This window comes from Dipodomys merriami, unplaced genomic scaffold (genome assembly GCF_024711535.1).
Source record: "Dipodomys merriami isolate MVZ:Mamm:240054 unplaced genomic scaffold, mDipMer1.0.p SCAF_7, whole genome shotgun sequence".
Taxonomy (NCBI): domain Eukaryota; kingdom Metazoa; phylum Chordata; class Mammalia; order Rodentia; family Heteromyidae; genus Dipodomys; species Dipodomys merriami.
In genome coordinates this window covers 63,074,703-63,099,141 of record NW_027206290.1, presented here as the reverse complement: position 1 = coordinate 63,099,141, position 24,439 = coordinate 63,074,703, and the positions used below count along the sequence as shown (strand labels likewise).

The window sequence follows — 24,439 nt, the reverse complement described above, 5'->3', positions numbered from 1 at the left end:
TATGTGCTTGTCCTTTTGTATAGCAGCTGACTCTTTACAGAACTAGTGTAATTAAATTAGACTATACTTAATGGAAAACAGAAAAGCAGCCAGCTGACCAAATAAACTTGCCCTAAAAACTGAAGGATGACGTAGGGGGAGTGGAAAACAGACAGACATAAATAGAAAATCCCAGGGAAGGTTTAGAAATAGATTGGACTAATTGTGACTTGTTGAGAGTCCTTATTGTTTAATTCAAAAATCATTCTCTACTATGAAGAAGACAGCATGTCAATAAGACCCCACATCCTCGTACCCAATTCAGCATTGCTTTTCAAAAAAAAAAAAGACATTGCTCGGTTATTTTGCCAAAGCAACTTTGAAATCTTAGACATGAAAGGAAAATAGATTGAAATTGTTTACTATTCTAGCCTCAAACACAAAATAGTGGGTTACTGAAAACTTCATAGCCATAATTAGAGGTAGCCTGAGACGGTGAGGTTAGCTCATGGTAGGAGGCAGAGCCCAGGCTCCAGATCTTGGTTCTACCTTAAACACTTGAGTGGTAGGCTTCTCTTCCCTTAGTTCATGAATGATGGAATTTGTTGAATCATTTGGTAACTATTTTTCAGATTAAAACACAAGTCTCTTAAGCTTCCTCAGACCACAGCATAGGGCTCAGATTATCTTTTGGCATTTCAAGTGTAGGAGCAACTTTCTGGTTGATAATGTATCTTTGGACTGTTAACTGGATAATTACTCAATTTAATAAACTCAAAATTGTTCATTTAAAATCATTTTTATTCCCAGCTTCACTCAACCAGATCTTGACCTTTCCACAGAAGGAACCTACTGCAGAAAAAATACCTTTAGGCAATAAGAGCAGGTTCTTCTAAAGAAAAGTATTCTAGTATTGGAACAACAACAACAAAAACCCTTCAAGGCCTGGAACCACATGATACATGATACATGAGAAGAGGTTTTTACTGAGTAGCATAATTATTGTCTTAAATTGTAGCATAACTTGTTTCTGGGTTCTGAATGGCTAGAGTATGTATGTATGTAAGGGAACAGAGGGTTTGTGAAACATGACAGCAACTCATTCCATGCCAAGACTACCACACTGAATGCGTACTTTTGATAGAAATGATGGGAGCTCCGATGAAATGGAATGATAATGCTGCATTAAAGGACATCAAAGTTTGCCAAATACAAAAATCATCAATTATTTAGCTAAGAGGTTTGCACTATTGATTAAATATAGCAGAGTTTAGGTGGGTTGGTTAATACATCTGTGATTTGGCTAGGTATAGGAGGCTCTGTGAATCTTATATGACCTTGTCTAGATCTCCAGCTATCAGCCCAGTGCTGACCAACCATCAAGTCTGATTTTAGCTGTGTAACTGGGATCATGGCGATATGATGATGATGATGATGATGATGATGATGATGATGATGATGATGATGATAATGATGATGAGTGAGTCAACTCTGTTCTATGTAACTCTTCTGCCAGACTGTTCTAAGCATACTCGTAGGGCATGGCAGAGGAACTTAGTGAAATAATAAAGTGCTTTTTTAAGCCTTTGCAGGGGCTGTATTTCATTGCTGTCATTCCATTGGCTAAAACAAGCCCCATCGCTTCCTTATATTCAGAAGATGGACAAATGAGCACTACCTCTCTAAGAAGAGGAATAGTTTTTCAACTAAGTCTGCGAGTACAAAGAGAGGTGACACTGGTGAGCCATATATTCAGAAAGACCATAACTATTCCGGGCCACAGGTTTGCACTAAGGAAAAAGAAAAAGGTTGACTGTATAATTGCAAAAGGTCCTAAGACTTTAAATTCTTGGAAAATGTGGCTGCATAATTGCTAACATTGCTTTCCAAGGTCTTCACAGTAATCTCTAGGTGCCTGTGAGGTAATTGGAAAAGAAATTTTAAAATACATTTCAAGACTCAAAAGTATCGAGTGTGGGCTGTGTTAGGAAAGGCATTTCAGAAAGAACATATTAGAGAACAGACAGAAAAGGAATAGAGATTGAGCGAGGGGAAAGTCAGAGGAATTGGGTTATGTGCTTCACTAATTTAAGGGCAAATTTCCTCTGGCAGTTTCATGAGCTTTATTATGTATAGAAGAGTTTACACGTAAGAGCTATGTCAGAATGCATTTGGCTTTTGACTAGAAATAACATTTAAAATGTAAATAAATGTAGGCTAGGCACTATGCTTGGGAAATCACATGAACTTGAACTTCTGTTTGTTGAATATTTGGATATACTTACCATGTTGCCTGCTTTGTCCTTGACTCCAACATCTTTCCTCCCCTACATAAGTAGCGTCCCTCATTCCATCTTTTACTCAGAATCTTGCAATGAACACTTTGAGATCCAGTCCTGATTATAATAAACTCCAGAGGCCTACACTGATGACATGTACAGAAAATGCTCCTTTGATGTATAACCAGACAGTGAAAGAATTCAAGGGAGGAAATTACACAAAAAGAGAGAAACCCCTGGAAGTTCTTTCTCTAAGGTTGTACCATTCTAGTATCATAGATAGACCATAGCAGCAGCATTTCCTGCGAACTTGGTAGAAATGCAAAGATTCATGATGCACTCCAGATTTCCTGAGTCAGAATAAATAAATAAACAAACAAACCCTAAGTGTTTTGGGGGTCCATTTACTAGAGTAAATCCCTAGGCCCATCAATCATTAACGAAGAGAATGTGTAGATTCTACAATGCCCAGCTTTTAAAGTCCAAACTCCTACAAAGTTACTTGCTATAACATTTTTTTTGCCATATCATTTTATTGTCAGCATCCTGGCTTTACTGCCCACACCCAGAGCCTCTCTTGCTTTGTAGTACTTCTTTAGTCCAGTGTGTTGTTTCCCCCATATTCATTGCTTATCATCTCAGATTCTCATTTGTTTGTTCTCTGCAGCACTAAACACGGTCTAGCACCAATCAGATGTTCAGAAATAGTATTTAGTGATAAATACATCCAAATAAAAAATAAGAATGTAGTCTAAGAAAATAAGAGATCCAACAGATTTCATGATTGTGTTTCATCGACCAAATAATGATTCAAATGACATAACTGGAAAGGACAAGGAACACTTAGTAGACAGCAATCTACCTGAAAATCCTTTTCACTCTCTTTATTTTTAAGAATACAATTATATAATATTAATTAACAAGCAACCACAATATGCTAAAAATTTATCATGTGTGAACTCATTTAAAACTTTTTAAACCATAACCTAAGCAAGGTGCCCGTGGCTCATATCTGTAATCCTAGCTACTCAGGTTGCTGAGATATGAGGATCAGGTTTGAAGCCATCTTGTGCACGAAAGTCTGTGAGGCTCTCATTTTCAATTAGCCACCAGAAAACCAGAAGTGGCATAGCGGCTCAAAGTGGTCCAGCACTAGTCTTGAGTGATAAAGCTCAAGAACAGTGCCAGGCCCTGAAAGCAGGCTCCACAACACACACACACACACACACACACACACACACACACACACACACACACACACACACACACACACACACACACACACACACACACACACACACACACACACACACAGCTTATAACAGTTGATATAGTAATCTTTTATATATGAGACAACTAAAATTCCAAGTGACTAAATGAACACCCCAAGGTCTTTTTTGGTAAAATGTAAATACTCTATGCTTAACATGAACAAGAATCTTATATATTTCCAAATGAAGTATCCATTTTGTGTGGATCTATGGCAACATGTTTATTTATAGTTGCCTTCTAAGACCTATACTACTACATATTGCTGGATATTTGTTCAAAAGATCAAAGTAAGTTTTATTTTTGTTTTCAGTAAATATAATTATTTAAGACAATCTGTGAAAAATATATATGTGTGTATTATACTACTGTATCTGGTATAAAGTAACAGGTTTTATACTCACTATGAATTAACTGAATTCCTTCCATATTCTCATGCACTATCTATCCCTCTTTTCCTCCCTCTTTTCTTTCCTTCTTTCCTCCTCTCCCTTTCTCCTTACCTCCTTTCCTCCTTTCCTCCTTACCTCCTTACCTCCTTTCCTCCTTTCTTTCTTTCCTCCTTTCTTTCTTTCTTTTCTTTCTTTCTTTCTTTCTTTCTTTCTTTCTTTCTTTCTTTCTTTCTTTCTTTCTTTCTTCCTTCCTTCCTTCCTTCCTTCCCTCCTTGCTTGCTTGCTTGCCTGCTTGCTTGCCTGCCTGCCTGCCTGCCTTCCTTCCTCCCCTTCTTCCTCCCCTTCTTCCTTCCTTCCTTCCTTCCTTCCTTCCTTCCTTCCTTTTCTACCTCTATTCCCTTTCCTCGTTTCTTCTCTCCCTCCCCTCCCTTCATTTTGTTGTTTGGGGGCAGTGAAGGAATTAAATCTTCCAACCTATTTTTTTTTGTAAGTCATGGGGTGTGAATTCTGGGCCTGGGTGCTCTCCTTACGCTTTTCAGCTCAAGGCGAGTGCTCTACCACTTGAGCCACAGCGCCACTTCCAGTTTTATAGTGGTTTATTGAAGATAAGAGTCTCATGGACTTTCTGCCCAGGCTGTCTTTGAACCGCAATCCTCTTCTCAGCCTCCTGAGTAGCTAGGACTACAGGTGTGAGCCACTGGCACCCGGCTCCAACGTATCTCTTTTATGTGTGGATTATTTCTCACTTTGACCTAGAAATCCACTGATGGCCATTTTACACCTTTATTTAGATTTCAGTTGTCAATGGCAACCTGAAATTACAAGGTTGAACATAAATCTGTGTTTTACTTAAGTGGTTTGTAATTTTGAACTTCAATTCATGGTCGTTGGTAATCATTTGTCTGTAGGGCTCACTCCAGCTCTAGGTTGAGAAGGAATTCACACTGCCTAAATTTATTGTTCTGTTATGACCCCACGGGTTTTTACCAATGCTTGAACATTTTCTTCTTTATTGGTTTTGTATACTAAGTTCACAGTAGTAATTGGATTTTGGAAATAGCACTGGTGTTGTTTTGCATTTCCAATTCCCTTTTCCTTCAACAGAACCCGTGAATTTAGATTCCTTACCCACCCCACAAGTTATGGATAGACTTTTCTCAAATCTCATTTCAAAGGTAGAGACTTCTAGCTTTCCACAAGGACTTCACTTTCAGCATTTGAGCACTCACATTCTGAGGTCTTTCTTCCTTTCCTGTTAGAACTTTAAAGGCATAGCCAACCAGATGGCTAGGGCCAGTCATACTAGTAGCCATTCAATTACTATCCTGGGTGTCTCCTAGTGTTGAGGATTTTGTTATTTTTATGACTTTGGGATTTTATTTTCTTATATTCAAACCTAGCTATAAATTTAAATACATGTGTTTTGTTTCATTCATCATTTCCCTGTGGTTGGACTACAAAAGGAATCTCTCAGCCAGATTGACTGAAAGTCTCTTTGCAATTTATTCTGAGGAAAGTTAAGGGAAAACAAATAAACAAAAACTGGAGTGGTAGATATATAATATAGTCTTATTTCCCACATGACACGTTGCAACAGTGTTCAGGTTACTCATCTGACCCAGCATTGTACTTTTCATACAATCCTGTTATTTGTAGCTATGAGGTTTTTTTTTCTAAAAAGGAATATGGGGTTTTATAAGGTTTCTGAGGCTAGTTTTGAAACTACTATTCTGTTTATTTTTAATATCTGTTTAACTAATAGCTGATGCTGAATACAGTCCCTGCAATGAGTCTGTAAATTTTATTTGTCACTATATTCAGAGTTCTGCATTTTTTCCTTGTATTTTTCATATATTAGATTCAGGATTAACTTTGGAATGATAGTCTCATGCTAAAATAAAATAATCACATTACTATCAAAATAAGAAATAGAAAAAATAAAAATACAATCTCAATTTATGTTTTAATGCTTCTTTTTGAAATTGTTGTACCATCTTAAAAATTCTTACAGTTATAGGCAGAGTACATATAGAGTAGTAGACTTTTTCATTTATCACAGTACTATTAAAGTAATTGTTTTATAACACATATAATATCATAATTATTCTTTACTGCTTATAATGCCATTTATTGGGCTGTATAATGGTTCTTTAAATAGAAGCCTTATGATTCATTTTACTGAAATGTTTGCATTTTACTAGAATTTTATTGTTTTTGTTTCTTACTTTTTGTCTTACTATTTCCCCTTATCTTTAGCAATAAATTTCAAAATATTTGGAATAAAATAATTATAATACCTTAATGCCATACCTATCTCCCAAAAGCCTGGAGATATAAGTAAGTTAAAAGACTGTCAGTATTAAAATTTAAATACTGAGGCTTCAAGAAAAGAAGAGAAAAGATAAAACAACTTAAAATGTGTAATGAGAAATGATATTGTGTACATAAAAGTAAGAAAACTATATAACTTATTTCAAGTAAACTTTATCGGGGTAATAGAATTATGCATTTTTAGTGAAATATATTCTATAAGCATAAAAAACAATGGCATTGATCAGTATTGGTCCTCTTCAAAAATCATTTCAGCATGTATGTGAGAATTTATTTTTGGGTTCTTTATTCTATAGATTTTGCTATGTTGTATATTTGTTTCAATTTTGTTCAAAATCAAACCTCTTTTTAAACCATGGATTATTAAAACATTTTATTTGTCAGAATAAAAGCAAAATAAAGCAATGAATATTAGGAACTGGTGGCTCATACCCATAATCTTAGCTTCTCAGTAGCTTAGATCTGGGGATTTAGGTTCAAAACAAGCCCAAGCAGACCAGCCTGAGAGACTCTTATCTCCAACTAACCATCTGAAAGTAAGAAGTGGAGGCATGCTAGCTGTAAGCATACAAAGCCAAATGAGTATCTAAGGCTCTGAATTCAAGCCCTGGTACCAGCAAATTTAAAAAGAAGAATAATGAGTATAACTGGTTTAAACTCAAGGAATGTTTGTTTGATAAAAAGGAATTACATATAGTTATTTTCAGAGAGAGAAAAAATATTATTTTTCTAAATGATTATTTCCCCAATTGCTTGCTCAGAAATTTTGCAGACAAGGAAAAGTATGAAACACTTTCTCTTTTAGCTCATCTCCACATGGAGAGGAAACCCTCCTCAGACAATACCAACTATCTATGAAAAACATAAAATTTATGTGTATATATATATAATTACTGAACAGTAATGAGATAGCCAAGAATTATCAACTACATGAGAGAATGAGGAAATATTATATGGAACCAAACTTTCATCATAAACTTCAGATCCAGTATCCACCATATCAGTCTAGGTGATCAAATACATGTAGATAACATCCTCAATAATGGGACCACGTGGCACTACATAGCCATGCATGTGCTCTAACCTGAGATATAACAGAACTCCTATGAAATATTTTTTTTACAAAAACATGTTCATCCTTCATCTAGTTAAATCTATAAATATAATAACTTCTAGCTTTTAAGAAACACAATTTTTCTAGTATGAATTTAAATGATACCATAGAAAATATTTCTGTAAAAAAAAAAAAAAACTAGACAAGACTCAAAAAAATTCCAAGTCATAAGCCAGGCCCTGGTGGCTTACATATGTAATCCTAGCTACTCAGGAGGCTAAGATTTAAGAATCACAGTTCAAAACCAACCCAGGCAGGAAAATCCATGAGACGCTTATCTCCAGTTAACCATTAGAAAAAATGACGTGGAGGTATTAGTCAAAGTATAGAGTGCTAGACTTGAGCCATAGCGCTCAGGGACAGTGGATAGGCCCTGAGTTCAAGCCCCATGACCGACAATTAAAATAATCTAAGTCATAAAACACTTAAAATTAGAGAAGAAATAATAAGGAAAAAGTAACAAGTGAATTCAATACAAGAATTTTAAATCCTGATCTGAAAAGATAATCTAGAAAGGATAATAGTTGAGAACTTTGAGTAACAATGGATGTTAAATAACATTACTTTCCTTGAAATGATCAAGATACTGTCATTATTCAGGAAAATATCCTTATTTTCAGCAGATCTGTGCTGCCATATGTAACGGTAAAATGTCATAATAGCCAAAATATTTGCAAATGTTCAACCAACATTATAAAAATGGACAAGAGATAACAACATATGTAGCAAAAGATTGTTTTCAAATGTTTGTATTTTGTTAGTTGCTGTTTGTTTTGCCCCTAATAATATTGGAGAAAGTATCCTTCTATCTTGGTGTTTTTATTTCTATCAGCCAGATTTTCAAGGGAGAAGTTCTAAGATCAAAAGCTTTGTATGTTTTTCTGTTTGTAGATTATATCAAGCTATTATTCAATATTTGAAAATATCTTTGGGCTGACAAATGTGATTTGAATTGGCGCCAACAAAAAATAAATCAGGAGACTTTTTTAATATTTGAATTTCTGATTTTTCTTGATAAATAAGACTAACAATCATCAGGTAAACTAAGTTGTTAGCATTTTCATTAGACAGACCCTTCCTCCATCCAACTCCTACTTCTTTCACACAACCTGTGTTTTGTATTTCCATAATTTTCTTGGTTTCTATGAAAATGAGTTTGCAACCCTCTGGAGTAGAGATGTGGGGGGCTTTCTTGGAATGAATCATCTATTGCCCTGAATATTTTCCATATTTACATACAGTGAACAGCATTTACTTTATAAGAACAAGTACTATATAGAAGGAAAAAAATCCCACAACTGTAATAAGAAATTGAATAGCCAATTTCATGTGTGTGTGTGTGTGTGTGTGTGTGTGTGTGTGTGTGTGTGTGTGTGTGTGTGTGTGTGTGTGTGTGTGTGTGTGTGTGTGTGTGTGTGTATGTATGTTGTATGGGTTTGTGTTTATGTGTGTTACTGGGAATTGAATCCAGGACCTCATGAATGTGAATGCAAAGCACTTTACCACTTGATCTTCACCTCCAATATCTTTTACTTGCATTTTGTTATTGAGAAAGGATCTTTCTGACTTTGTGAAGGCTGGCATCATGTTTACCCTCTTCCTGACTGTACCTTATAGGTAGCTTGGATTACAGTGTGAACCATTACAGCTCCTTGCAACCAACTTAAAATTAACTCATTAGTAAATGAATGACTTTACTTTCAAAGAGTGAAGTATATGGCACTTCATAGAAACTAGGAAGCTGTGACTTAGTTTAGAATACAATATAATCTACAACTGCCTGATGATAAAAAAAACAAGAAAAAGATCTCATAAAGTTATAATTTAGCCACAATTGTTAAAAATTACTAAAATTAAATTACCAAATTAAGTTTTTATTGGAGTTAAATTACCAAAATATTTTTGAAGTGTTGTTTTAGTATTAGTGTTTTCTTATGTTTTCTTCCTTTTCCATTTCTTTTCTTTTCTTTTTTTTAGTAATTAAAAAAACAGCACTTAGGAAACACAATGGAGCCTTGTCCACCAGTGATCTCTAATCAAACAGAAACCAGCTGCAAGGATGTTGACAATATATTCAAAGATAAGGCCCCTCAACTCAACCTAAGTGAAAACAGCAATGTATTGTGTCCTCAAAACAAAGTCCCTTGCTTTTCTCCCTTTCTCCACCTTCCTTGGAAAGGAAACTAATCATGTGTGTTATTGGATGGAGGTGAATAAATGATGAGGCTTAGTGCTGTCACAACTCAGGCTGAGAATCCACACATGACATTCCTAAAAAACACCACTTCCTCCTCAGTGGCTGGGATAACAGGAGAAGAATTGTCTTGGATGCATCAGTGACTTGCTGTGTGAGCTGGACAAGGAGGGTGGAGTTGCATGGCCAGTGCCACTGTACTATCATGGCCTTCAGCATCTCAGGACACTGAGTACTGTCCCCCACCACCCCACATCCCTTGCTTTGTTACATTTCCTTCTTGCCCTATTAACATTCTTATTGTAAAATATCTTCAATGGTATATTTCAGGAGAATAGATAACTGCCAATACTCAGGCTGTTATTTTTGTCAACTATCCTTTGATGAAAACCAAAGCTATTCAAACAAAATCCATATTCTATTATCTGAGATTCTTGGGGCTTATTGTTTTGCAGAGTTCATAATTTTTTTTTCCAGTTTTGGGAAGGTAGTATGCTGCATAAACCTTGAGTATAACACTCCAAGGAGACTTAGTTAATCTTCATAGTCAAATGAATTCATCTGTCTGCAATAGGATAAACAAGAATGACACATTTCTCTAGATCAGTTCATGTCAATTAGTTTACCACCGATTTATCAAAATACCGCTTAATTTCACAACTTCAAGGACTTTTAGAATTAGACCAAATAACGAAGACTTAGAAAATAGTTTTTCTTGCATGGAAGCATGAGGGAAAGGAATTAACCCTGTCCAGAGAGAGAAGGCTCTACGACTGACTTTACCCTGGATGGTCTGGGGCTCAGGACTAAGCCCCAGAGGCTGCACTGAAAGCTATAGCTAGGGGACATCAAGCCTGGATGGGACAAAGAGTAGACCCGGAGGCTTAGAGAATAGTCAAGACAGGGAGATAAAGTTTCCCAAGTGAATCAGTCACCTTGGGACTGCCCAGAGCTTCTGAGAAATGCAGGGTCTCGGACCCAACGCAGACCTCATGAACCAGAATCGAAATACAGATCTTAGTGAACTATGTGCACTTCAAAGGTTGAGAATTGCTGAAACACTACAGAACATAAAATATAAAATATAAACTTACACAAAATCTAGTAAACGTATAAAATACATCTGCCAAGCCCAGTGCTGGTGGCTCATGCCTGTAATCTTAGCTACTCAAGAGGCTGAGATCTGAAGATTTCTATTCAAAGCCAGGCTGGGTGGGAAAGTCCATGAGACTTATATCTCCAATTAACTACCAGGAAACTAGAAGTAGAGCTGTGGACCAAAATGGAAGAGGGCTCACCTTGAGCCTCACAACTGACCGACCAAAACAGACCAGATTTTTAAGGACATATCTTAATAAAAGTTGCCTCAAAGCCAATGGAAGGCAAGACAAAAGCAGGTCATTTATGTTTCTTGCATTCACGTAAACAGAGAGGATTTATTTCAAATTCTCAATTTTCCTTGGAGCTCCAGTAGCAGAATTTCACAGCAGACAGGTCTCTCTGCTGCCCCCCTCTGCTGCAACCCACTGATGCCCCAGAATCTCCTCTTTGACAATGATTTTATGACTAGGGTTGCCATGTAATTCTGCATGTGGAGAAAAATTCCCCAGATAATAAATAGCCTGAAATTCTCCACAGTATACATAATAGAGAAAATAAAAGACATGTAAAAGGTTGCTATAGGGCCAATAAAAGTTGCAGTGAAACTAAGGAAGTGATTTTTTTTTAAAAAGAAAGAAAAGCCAGAATGAAACTTAAGATGGTTATATGAGCATGTTCACTCATAAAATGCTTTAAGCTTCTCTTTGAAAGCATCCATGGTGCTTAAGATGTCATTTACTGGTAGAGTGGGTGATTAGCATATATAAGGTCTTGGGACTGGTTCTTAGCACTGAAGAAAATAAAGCAAATGAGATGAATGGGAAAAGAGAAAGGGAAGAGAAAGGAGAAGCAGACAGAGAAGGAAAGGAGAAGATGAGAGAAAGGGAAGAGACAACAAGAGGTTCAGTGCTAACATCTCAGTCTCAGCTTGAACCATAATTCAACCTCAGCTCTCCCCCAGCTGGATTCATGGCTGAACTTTGACATTCTTCAACAAGCAATAGTTTCCAATCCCAAGTACAAGAACTTTAGATAATTGTGTACCACCTCTATAAACATCTCTTTCCAAATGAATATATGTGAGAGGGTTCACAGTTGTATTCATTTATCTGAGTTCAAATCATTGACCCACTTATGACACATATAACCTAAACTTCACTTGCAGCCATGAAAAAAATGGAATGTCCTACTAAACTGTTTTTCTCTACAGATGCATGGCCAATGAATACTATTTTAGATAATTTATTCCTCTCCCTACCCTTCATGTATCTCTTTCAAAATTCCACATGACTGGGCATGGAAATCTAAACAATCTCAAATTGTTCTTCTCTCTTGATGTCTCCTAGCTGCAGACAGACTTGGAACAAGAATACCAAGACAAGTTCAAAAGACTGCCCCTTGAGATTTTGGAGTTTGTACAGGAAGCTATGAAAGGGAAAATCAGTGAAGACAGCAATCATGGCTCCGCTCCTCCCTCCTTGGCTTCTGACCCTGGAAAAATGAACCACAAGCCTCCCTCCAGTGAGGAGGCGGAAGGAGAGACCCCAGGAAGAGAGTTTGATACTCCTCTGTGATTGTTCCTGCCAAGGCCTTCAGGATATGCATGGCCACTCAAGCTTCATTAGACTCTCTTACTAGAATGATCACTGCCTAGGACCATCTTCCTGAGAAGCATCCTTTAGCCTGAAATCCTCATCAAAGGGAGAGTTCTGGAAGGATCCATGCAGAGGTCCTACACCCAGGCTCCATGTGTCATGTAGTAACTACTGCAGTGAAGAACGCACGTATGTGGGAATTTTTGTTTTGTTTTGTTGTTGTTGTTTTCTTTCTTTCCAATAGTAAATTCAAAGCAGGCAACTCCCAGGCTCCATGGAACACTTAATGAAGGACAGTGTCTCTTTTCTGAAGAAATTCTGAACTCCTGTTTTTGTTTGAAGCTCTGTTGTAAAGTATTTCAAAGTAATAGACATAGAAATGCATAGTGCTATTTAACCCTATGGATCATCCAACTTTAAGCTTTTTTTTCCCTATCTGCCCCTCAACTCTATATTTTCAGGTTAATATGAATATTTCATCCTTTGCTTTGCAAGCACTGGTGACTTGCAGTTTGCTAATTTATTTACCTATCATAAAGGCATCAGTGTATTTGTCATTGATATGGCTTTATTAGCTACCGTAGTGACTCAATTAGCTGGTTTTCTTTTTTTTTAAGTTAAAAAAATAGTAACTTGATTATGTCCTTGCCCCCCCCACCCCTAGTGAAGCCATCCCAAGACACAGCAATATGGATTGCACGTTTGGTTGCATGAGCAAGTTGGCTACATGCTTTCAGGTGCAATCTGAATTGACTATTTGCACTCAAAGTCTGGGTACACATTGATTGTTGGCCTGAAATGATCAAATTGTTACAAATGATCTATTCTGTTGGATTTTTTTAAGAAAAGAACATGCTGATATATATTAAGCAGAAATTCAATCAGAATGAACAGGTCCTGATGGTTCTTTTGCTGTCAGACATTTTTATGGTTCATTTATTTTTAATATAGAAAGATTACATATTTATCTAAACACACAGACCCATGTACAAATGCTATGTTTTCTCCATGTATATAGATATTCACTTAGCTATGTAAGTACACACACGTGTGTGTGCACAAATGTGGATGTGTGTTCATTAATTGGCTATGACTCAAATCTCTTCCACTCAAAACCCAACCGATAGAGAAGAAAAGGATCAAGTAACTACATTACATCAATGTTAAGTTATATGAAAATTGTAATAAAACTGATGAAGCTATGAATGCAATTTTAAGTAGATTTAAGATTTATACTATGAATCTGGTAGATATTTTAAGGAATAAAAATGATTTTTAAATATCAGATTCTAAGCTTGTTGCAATGTTTGGAATAGCCAAAGTGTATAGGACAGTTATTTGGAAATTTATCACTATCTTCCATAGTTTTTAAGTCTAACCAATTTCAATTTTATTCTAAGATTTAAAAACTTTGATTATGCATTTAGTATGTATATATAATATGCTTAACCATGACTTTTTAAGTTCCTACTTTAAGTGGTATAAGAGAAGTAAATTATATCATGATAAAACTGATCAAAATCATTATTAAAATGTCTTAAGAAAGAATATATAAAAGTAATTTATAGAATCATACAAAAATTGATGGTAAACTAATGCCCAGATGTTAGATGCTCACAGTTTTATTTTACTTTAAAACAAATCTATCTGATTCTAGCCTAGCAAGAAATTAAACACTGCAAATGAAAAGTTATGTCCTGAAAGTTGTGTTTTGAGAATTTAATGTTTTTATAGAAATCGTTTTATTTAATGTAAAGCAATAACTAGGAATCACAATTAAGTTTTCATCAAAATGAAGGTTTACTTCAAACATTAGGGAAACATGTTTGACTAAAATAAAAATACACATATAGTGAAACACAAGGGGAAATCACTTCCTCTTTGGAGATGATTATATTTTGATCTGAAGGATTTAGAGTGTTAATTAGACACTCAATAAAACTAAACTTCCACTGAAAGAGAAATCTTTTATACATCCTTGTACTTTTTGCACTTTGAAAGGACAGCGTGTACCATAAAGAAGTAAGAGTGGTCAGATCAAAGGTTACATTTTTATAAACAAAATTACAGACTCTAAAACTGAGGAAGAATGAAGGGAAAATGGCATTCAGACCCAAACACAGTGGTAATTATTATAGAACATTTGATCACATCTTAATCCAGAAATAGACTTGAGGTTCTATAACCTTGACTTCCCTAAAACTGTCTTGGTATTTGGGTTTCATTATCTTAGGAATTCTAGTCATTTTCCAATATGTTTGTATCTGGCCCATTTACTGTACTCACATTTTTATATCTGTAAAATGACACTTTTTGCGGTTGTGGGGTAGTATGTAACACTGTGTACCTTGCATCATTGAAACTACTAGAGTGATACTATCATTTAATAATATTAATATTACTTGAAAATAGACAAAGATAAAGAAAAGGGGTCTATACAATGTGCAGTTTTGTGCCTTTATGTGTTTGCCTTGTTCTTTGTTGAATGTGTAAAATTCTGTACTGTGGTTTTTCTTTTAATAGAGGGTAGAGTTGTATATTAAATTAGACTGTGTCTCTGACACCTGTACACTACTGAGAACAGCATGGTTTCAACCATGTAAACCAGTTTCCCAAGATCTATTGACATGCCATGTGTTTTGGGTTCCAGCATTTCATTGCAACATTTCAGGATCACCATACATTTCCTTGCTACTCCTATAATAGATAAGCAGTCATTAAGTAATTCTGAAAGAAAGGGCCATTGCTTGCATTCCTTTGAATTTAATGTTGCGCTTGTGCACTGTATTAATATTATTCGTGATGGATTGAACATTGTGACTTTTGCCTTTTAAGAAGAAAAAAAGAGATAGGACAAAGTATTTGAAGCTCTTCAACTGTACATATTTTGGTTCTTCTATCTCAAATTATTTAAAATGCATTATTCACATTTTTGTAATAATTCTATGCAATTTTGTGGCATGATGTTTCTTCCACTTGTAATTTTATGTGCTTTCATCACAAATCCAAAGGAAACAATAAAAATTTCTTAACACAACCCAACTGTTATTTCTTGACCTCAGAACCATGTCTCATTTACACATAGTGTAATCAGTAATATTACATAATGCATTGCCCATCAAGCTATGGGTGTAAAGGTAGAAGAGAAAGGAGCATCCCACATGCAAACAGTGGCATTAACTCAAGGCTCCAGCATTGTTTAGGTTCCTCCATAATCACAAGGGCAGTCACACAGAACTGAGTCTCTACAGCTCCTGTAGCCCGCTCTGGCCCTTCTTTTTCTTCCATCAGTGAACACAGTCAGTTGCATCTCTGACCTAAGGCACCAACTTCAAAACACAGAATAGCTATGACCAACAAAAAGAGATACAATATCAATTTCCAAGTTCTGAGACATAGTAGTGAAAGTGAGACCCACCTTGGAACCCAAGGGGTCCCTTTGACCCTCAGGAGAAAACTTAGGAGCCATTCTTACACCTGGCATGTATATACATTTATGTATGATCATGTCTTTGAAACCTCTGGATACTTATTTTTCTAGTAGTAGCTTTATTGAACTATAATTTACATATGAAGCACGTACTTCAGACATTCTAGTATAGACTTATCAGTCATCACTTTCTAATTCCAGAATATTTGATAACCTAAAAAAGAAACTGATGAGCAGTCACTTCCTATCACCTACTCTATTATATACTCTCTTCCTCTCCCTAGACCATAAAACCACCAATCTACTTTTTTCCCCTCTGTGAATTGAACTGTTCTGAAGATTTCCCGTAATCCTATTTATGGAATATATGGCTTTTAGTGAGTTTCTTCCACTTGACATAGAGTTTAAAATCTGTGTGTGTTGTAGAATGTTTCAGTATGTCATTCTTTTCTAATAGTAGAATAATATTCCATCATTCGTCCTTGGACAGTTGAATTGCTCCCACCTCTTAGTTGTTATGAAGAGTACTTCTGTGAATATTTGTTGTATACATTTTTGTCTGTTTTCAGTTCCCTTGAGTGTATGCCTGGCAATGTAATTCCTGGGACATATTGGTAATTCTATGTTTCACTTTTTAAGAAGCTATCAAACTGTCTTACAAAGTGGAGGTACCACTTGGCCTAAAATTTATGACCTTCACATTTCTTCACACCTTTGTTCACTTTTATTGTTCTCTGTCTCTTTAATTATTTATATCCTAGTTGGTATAAAGTAGTATCTCACTGCAGTTTTAATTTAAACCCTAGCAATTAAAGATTTTATATACCTTATGTGTTTATATATCTATGTATTTACATCTTCTTTGGGGAATGTCTATTCAAATTGTTTACCTATTTTTAATAGAATAGATAGTTATTTTAAAATCAAGGTCCCCTTTCTTGATTATTTGTCCCAATCTCATCATTGCCTGTCCATCCCAGAATCTTAACTAAGGAAAACTCTTCCAGTGGCTACTAAACAGAAGTAGGTTTTTAAGGAAATAGTTCAAGATGTTTTCCACATAAATCTAGCATGTCATTTGTCTGCTTATTTACTCTTAATTTTTTAACTAAATGTCAAAGGTTTCCTTACCATGATGTCTCCCTTCCTCCCAAATGCAAGATGAAAAATGTATGATTAGTATGAATCATATTCACTGGGATCCCTTGAGTTTTCTATGGAAGGTAATTTATTAGGGACCAGTGAAGGTTTTAATGTGGTAATGGAAACATTTGCCACATGGGCTTTAAAAGTTAAAGTGGGGTACATTTATACTGTCATGAAATCTAATGTTTCAGTGAAAGAAAGAAGAGATTACTTTGCTAATTAAATTAGATTCCTTGTCAAACATAAAGGCAATCCTTATTTCAGGAAGGTTAAAAGCAAAAGTGTTTCTTAGAATTGGTGAGGGAATATAATTCTCTTCCTCTTCTTCTTCATCCTCTTCCTCCTTCTCCTCTTTAGTTCCTCCTCCTTTGCTTCTTCATCCTTCTTAACCTCCTAAGAAATCCAAAATTCAACTTCTGGGCAGTATTATATTTTGGGTAACAGAAGTCTAAGACCAGGAAAAAAACCATAAATGTGTACTGATTTGGCTCATAACAAAGTCTCTTAAGAGTACATTTCTTCCTTTGTATGTGATTGTCACAGGTAAAGGACTTGCTTCCCAGCTGGATGCCTGTTGGCTTACACATGTAATCCTAGCTACTAAGGAGGTTGAGATCTGAGAATCCTGGTTCAAAGCCAGCCTGGGCAAAAAAGTCCATGAGACTCTTTATCTCCAATTGACCACAAAAAAAACAGATGTGGAGGTATGTCCTTGAGTGAAAAAGGAGAGTAAACAGGCCCTGAATTCAAGCTCCAATCCTGGTGTGCATGTGCTTACGCGCACGCGCACGCACACACACACACACACACACACACACACACACACACATCTGCTTCCCAAAGTTCTCCCTCAAACTCTAGTCTGTTCAGGTTTCTGTCTTTTCATCTCCAGATTTAGACCATTTTATATAACTCATTTAACAATCTTTCATCATTCCTTTTAACCTGATGTCATGGTGTTGCCAAAATCAGTCCCCCAAAGATTCCAAAACCAAACAGGCAGATATAGAATTATCCCATATTAACATGTTTGCAGTAATACAATCATCAATATGTAGTCCATGAACTATGTTCCAAGCACTCATTCTGGACTAAGCTAAATCACAGGTTTCTTGTGTTATGAAACTTCAAGCTTAGCTTGAAGGCTGTGCTCTCAAAAGAAATGATATTGCATATGTCTCTGCCAACACACCAAAGAGAAGTTCTATTCTCCTTTTATCATGACAATGTTATTGTGTAATACAAGTATACAGATGATGATGTCCTTGTGTTATACAAGTATACACAAGAACAAACAAACACACACACACACACACACACAAATCTCAGACTGAGAGAGGGAGGTTCTTCGGCATCAAATGGCATTTATCATCTTTTTTATACTTGAAGAATTGTTCTTTAAGTCACTCACAACTTTCATACAACAACAAAGGGCAATCCCAAGTTTGTGAAGTTAGATATAGCTTGTTTCTCATTGAGAAATAGTTTAAGAGTCCAAGTAGTTTATTTAAGAGACAAATTTATACTTAACTCTCTCTAAAATAAATGTAAAATTAGGGTTGATTCATAACTTACTACCAAGTCTCTTGAAACTAATCTCCCTATCTTTTTCCCACCATTTATGAGATTGTCATGAATTTTAAAAATACTGGTCCCTAAAATCACTTTCTGTATTTCTGCATTTTTTCTTTTCCTTTTCTTTCTCTTCTTTGCTTTTCTTTTACTCATTTGAGGCAAGAAAAGCTTCTTTAGTGAGCATTATCTCTTAAGGAGAAGCAGGAATCAGTATCACTACAAAAGACTTGCAGAGCACTCCTCATAGATAACCTACCAAGAAGTGATGAATTGGGAATAGTTATCCGCTAATGCCCATCACTTATTGGTTGAAGTTTTTTATTTTTTTAATTGTAAAAATAAAGTACAGAGGAGTTACAATTACATGGGCAAGATAATGAGTACATTTCTTATCAAGTATTGTAGCCTCCTCCTTTGTTTTCTCTTCCCATCCCTTCTCATCCTCCCCCACCCCACCAAAGTTGTAAAGTTCATTTTCAACATAACTACTTCTACATCTTATTGTTGCAATGGGTCCACCTGTATCCCTATTTAAACGATTTGTTTTTTCCCTTCCCTTCCACAAACTATAACAACATCAAATACAGTGAAAGCAGGGGTTATACCATGGAGGAGGGACATACAAAGCAACAAAGAAATAATCTTTTAAATGTGTTAGAAAAAAACCACATGAAAGAAAAAAACATATCTTAGGGTTGAATATCTTGAATACATATCTTAGGGTTCATGTCCCTAACATCAACTTATCTGACCTTTTCTGCTTGACTCAGATCTATACTAGTTATTTCAAATAAGGGAAACCATGGGACCTATGTTTCTTTGGGCCTGGCTTACTTCACTTAATATAATTTTTTCCAAGTCTTTCCATTTCCTAACAAATGGGGAAATGTCATTCTTTCTGATGGAGGCATAGAATTTCATTGTGTATATATACCACATTTTCTTCATCCATTCATCTACTGAGGGGCATCTGGGTTGGTTCCATATCTTAACTATGGTAAATAATGCTGCAGTAAACATAGTCGTGCTGGTAGCTTTAGTATGGTCTTGTTTGTGAACATTTGGGTAAATGCCCAAAAGTGGGATTGCTGGGTCATAGAAGAGCTCTATATGGAGTCTTTTGAGGAACTTCGATACTGCTTTCCAAAGTGGTTGAACAAGTTTACACTCCCACCAACAATGCAGTAAGGTTCCCTTCTGTCCACATCCCCTCCAGCATCTGTTGTTATTAGAGTTCTTGATTCTAGCCATTCTAACTGGGGTGAGGTGGTATCTCAATGTTGTTTTGATTTGCATTTCTTTTATAGCTAGGGATGTTGAGCATTTCTTCATGTGTCTATTGGCCATCATTCTTTCCTCTTCAGAGAAGTTTCTCTTTAAGTCTTTAGCCCACTTATTTATTGGGCAGTTGTTTCTTTGAGGATTTGTTGTTGGGGGATTTAATTTTTTGAGTTCAAGGTATATTTTAGATATTAGACCCTTGTCTGTTGTATGGCTAATGAAGATCTTCTCCCAATCCATGGGCTTTCTATTGATATTGCTAGCTATGTCTTTTGCTATGCAGAAGCTCTGCAATTTCATGCAGTCCCATTTGTCCAACCTTTCTTTGACTTGTTGTGTTTCTGGGTCTGTATTAAGAAAATTTCATTGTGTATATATACCACATTTTCTTGATCCATTCATCTACTGAGGGGCTTCTGGGTTGGTTCCATATCTTAGCTATGGTAAATAATGCTGCAATAAACATAGTTGTGCTGGTAGCTTTAGTGTGGTCTTGTTTGTATACATTTGGGTAAATGCCCAAAAGTGCGATTGCTGGATCATAGGGGAGATCTATGTGAAGTCTTTTGAGGAGCCTCCATACTGCTTTCCAAAGTGGTTGAACAAGTTTACATTCCCACCAACAATGAAGTAAGGTTCCTTTCTGTACACATCCCCTCCAGCATCTGTTGTTGTTAGAGTTCTTGATTTTTGCTGTTCTAACTGGAGTGAGGTGATATCTCAATGTTGTTTTGATTTGCATTTCTTTTATGGCTAGGGATGTTGAACATTTCTTCATGTGTCTATTGGCCATCCTTCTTTCTTCTTCAGAGAAGCTTCTCTTTTAGTCTTATGCCTCCATCAGAAAGAATGACATTTCCCCATTTGTTAGGAAATGGAAAGGCTTGGAAAAAATTATATTAAGTGAAGTAAGCCAGGCCCAAAGAAACATAGGTCCCATGGTTTCCCTTATTTGCAATATCTAGTATAGGTATGAGTCAAGCAGAAAAGGTCAGATAATGTGATGTTAGGAAAACGAACCCTTAAATATGTATTTTAATGTTTTCTTTTCTTTCATGCAAGTGTTTCTAACACATTTATAAGATTATTTCTTTGTTGCTTTGTATGTCCCTCCCTCACAGTGTAACCCCCGCTTTCACTTTATTTGATGTCAGTATAACATGTGAAGGAGATGGGGACAAACAAGTCGTTTAAGGATTCAGGTGGACCTGTTGCAACAAGGAGAATTACAAAATGTCATGTCAAAGCAAGCTTTACAATGTCGGTGTGATGGGGAGAGGGGGGTATGATTGGGTGGGGTGGAGGGGGGAGGCTGGGAAGGGAGGTGAAGGGTAAACAAAGGAGGAGGCTGCAATGCTTGGTAAGAAATGTATGCATTATCCTGCCAATGTAATTGTAACCCCTCTGTACAGTATGTTCTCAAATAAATAAAATAAAATTAAAAAAAAAAAAAAGAAAATTTCAGACTGTGTCAAGGAGACCTAGGGTTTCTCCTATTCCAACCTGTAATGTTTTCAGGCTTTGACTCTGAGGTCTTTGATCCATTTGGAGTTGATTCTGGTGCAGGATGATATATAAGAATCTAGCTTTAGTTTTCTACAAGTAGTTAACCAGTTTTGCCAGCACCATTTACTGAAGAGGTTGTATTTCTTCCATTCTATTTTTAGCTCCCTTTTTGAAGATTAGATGGCTATAGGTCTGTAGGTTCATTTCTGGGTTTTCAGTTCTATTCCATTGGTCCTGCGGTCTGTTCTTGTGCCAGTACCAAGCTGTTTTGATTACTATGGCTTTGTAGTAGAGTTTGAAATTTGGTATTGATATTCCTCCAGCACTGTTCTTTCTGTTGAGGATCATTTTTGCTATTCGGGGTCTTTTATTGTTCCATATAAATTTTTGAATTGCCTCTTCTATTTCCTTGAAGAATGAGGTTGGAATATTGATAGGTATCCCATTGAATTTGTAGATAGCCTTGGGAAGTATTGGCATTTTCATTATATTGATCTTTCCAATCCAGGAGCATGGGAGTTTTTGCCACTTTCTAAGTTCTGTTTTGATTTCCTTTTTCAAGTTTTTAAAGTTTTCATCATAGAGGTCCTTCACTTCTTTGGTTAAGTTAATTCCTAGGTATTTTATTTTTTGTGGGGCTATTACGAATGGAGTTGCTTTCCTAATTTCAGCCACACTTTTCTCATTGTTGGCATACAGAAAAGCCATCGATTTTTGAGGGTTAAGTTTATACCCTGCTACTTTGCCAAAGTTTTGAATCAGCTTGAGTAATTTGGGAGTGGAGTCTGTGGGATTCTTTAAATACAAGATCATGTCATCTGCAAAGAGGGAGAGTTTTCCTTCTTCTTTCCCTATTTGGATCCCCTTATGTTTGCATCTTGTCTTATTGCTGTAGCTAGGCATTCTAATACTAGATTGAAGAGAAGTGGAGAGAGTGGACATCCTTGTCTTGTGCATGAGTTAAGAGAAAATGTCGTTAGCTTTTCACCACTAACTATAATGCTGGCTGTAGGTTTGTCATACACAGCCTTTATTGCATTGAGGAATGTTTCATGGATTCCTAATTTTTCCATAACCTTCATCATAAAGGGGTGTTGGATATTGTCAAATGCTTTTTCTGCATCTATTGAGATAACCATGTGGTTCTTATCTTTGCTCCTGTTGATGTGATGAATTGTATTAATTGATTTGTGTATTTGGTTGAAGTTCTTTATAAGGACACTAGGTCCCTACAATTTTTAATCTGTGGCATCCATTAGCCAAATTCCTGTGTCCAACAAACATCCTTCAGCAGAGGAACAAAGGATTTGGGGGATGGGTGGAGAATTTCCTCAGGTGGATTTCCTGGGGAAGCTGAAGGTTACACGCTAACATTCAACACATCAAGAACCCATTCTATCTGTCAATAACAAACACAGAAGACACAGGAAAACTGGTTTATGTGAAATTTCCTGTACAATAGAATAGCCCTCACCCAACTCTAAGTCTTGTAAGTGAATATAATTGCAGTTTGATCTACTCTCAAAGGATAGATTCAGGGAAGAGACTTGTGCTAGCCCTAAAGTTGGACTTGGACTATGAGAAAATTAATTATGAATTGAAAAGATAACCTAAAAAGGTTAAATAGCAAGGTGTCAATGGCTCATGTCTGTAATCCGAGTTACTCAGTAAGCTGAGATCTGGAGAATTAATGATTCAAAGTCACTCTGGGCAGAAAAGTCCATTGGACTCTGTTTCCAAAATAACAAACAGAAAGTTGGGCTGGAAGCCTTGGCTGATACAGTAAAGTGCCAGTCAAACAAGCAAGAAAGCCAGAGCCAGCATGAGACCCTAAGTTCAAATCCCATTTCCACAAAAACTAAAGAAGAGTAAGTGGCTTTTGGTTGGCATATGTCCCAGGTCTTGAAGATGCTTCTTTGTGGGTGAGGCACAGATGGCAAAAACTGAGAGGAAGGCCTTTATGGGATAAGACTCTCCTTACCTAGATCTAGGACAATACTTCTTCCACCATAAGAAGCTTGATAATTTGTAAATATCAAATAATAAAGTTTTATGCTCCCAAATGTTTTCTCAATAGGACCAATCACTACTCAAAATGCTATGAATTTCTGTATTCTATATCACAGGGACTTAGAGCAGCAAGATAGAGAGCTAGAAGTTCCTAAACTGTTCTCTGGAGCTCTGTCATTCAAAAGCATGTATTATCTGGAGAATGGAAGGGACTCCAGTTATGAGCATAATGTTTCAAAACATAAGGAGACCAAGTGGCCTTTTCTTGGTCTATATAAAGGAAATGTATTTTAAAAGGGTGTCAAGAGATTTATAAGAGAAGAATTTTAACTTATTAGTCAAAGAGCCAAAGGAATAACAAGATCCAAGGGAAACACAGTCAACCTTAGCAAATGTCACTGAGATACCTCTAGTATGGCATGGAAACAACAGAAAGACTCCAGGACATCTAAGGGTGACACAGGAAAAATACTGAATATAAATGAGTGAAGACCATATAAAAGCAAGGCAATGGATATATTACCAGAGAATACACAGAAAGAGAATATTGAGGATTACAGAGTCCTCCTTCTGTTATATGGTGGTGCTATGCAAGCTTCCTAAAATTTAGTTACAACTAAAAACAATTCACTGAGTTGCTTGTTTTATCAATTCATGGTCTCAAAAATGAACAATGGGCCTGGCATCGGTGGCTCATGCCTGTAGATCTGAGGATCATTGTTCAAAGTCAGCCTGACAGGAAGTCAGGAAAGCAGAAGTGGCACAGTGGCTCAAATGGTAGAATGCTTGCCTTCAGCTGAAAAGTGCAGGGACAGTGCCCAGGCCCAGAGTTCAAGCCCCACAACTGACAAAAAAAAAAAGAACGACGTTGAGCTCTATAAAGACAACAGACACTGTATCTAAGACTTCTGAAGATAATCAAAAGGCCTGCATTCATATAAAATATTATTTGTGGCATGAGGACTACATGCTTCTGGAAATTGCAAGGTAAAAAATTTTTCCACTGACCAACAAAACAAAGAAAAATTTCCCTAATAGATTCTCAAGGTGACCATTCTCAATTCCCTTCTCAATGACTGAGACATTGGTGATAATATCTCATTTATCAAAACTTTGCCTTCTCAACTTTTTAAAAATTATCTTTAAGTAGTTTTACAAAGGATTTGCCATTTGACGAAGCAGTTTATAAATACAGCATATCTGGAATGGTGATCCTCAGATCTCAGCCTCCTGAGTA

At 36.3% G+C, this 24,439-nt stretch overlaps 1 protein-coding gene across 3 annotated transcripts in view; it reads left to right on the top strand.

Annotated features, from left to right (window-relative positions):
* The window catches only part of Plcb1 (phospholipase C beta 1), a 661,556-nt gene that overhangs the window by 614,547 nt on the left and 22,570 nt on the right, over positions 1-24,439 (top strand). The window contains exon 33 of one of the 3 annotated variants that reach the window (XM_070006761.1): positions 12,006-16,531. The exons of 1 other annotated variant lie outside the window; for it this stretch is intronic. Coding sequence is in view for 1 of the 2 variants with exons in the window: in XM_070006760.1 (XP_069862861.1) it covers positions 12,006-12,233 (228 nt within the window). In the remaining variant the exon portion in view is untranslated. Of the gene's footprint in view, positions 1-12,005; positions 16,532-24,439 lie in introns of those variants that run through there. One more of the 3 variants, XM_070006760.1, reaches the window with a different exon arrangement.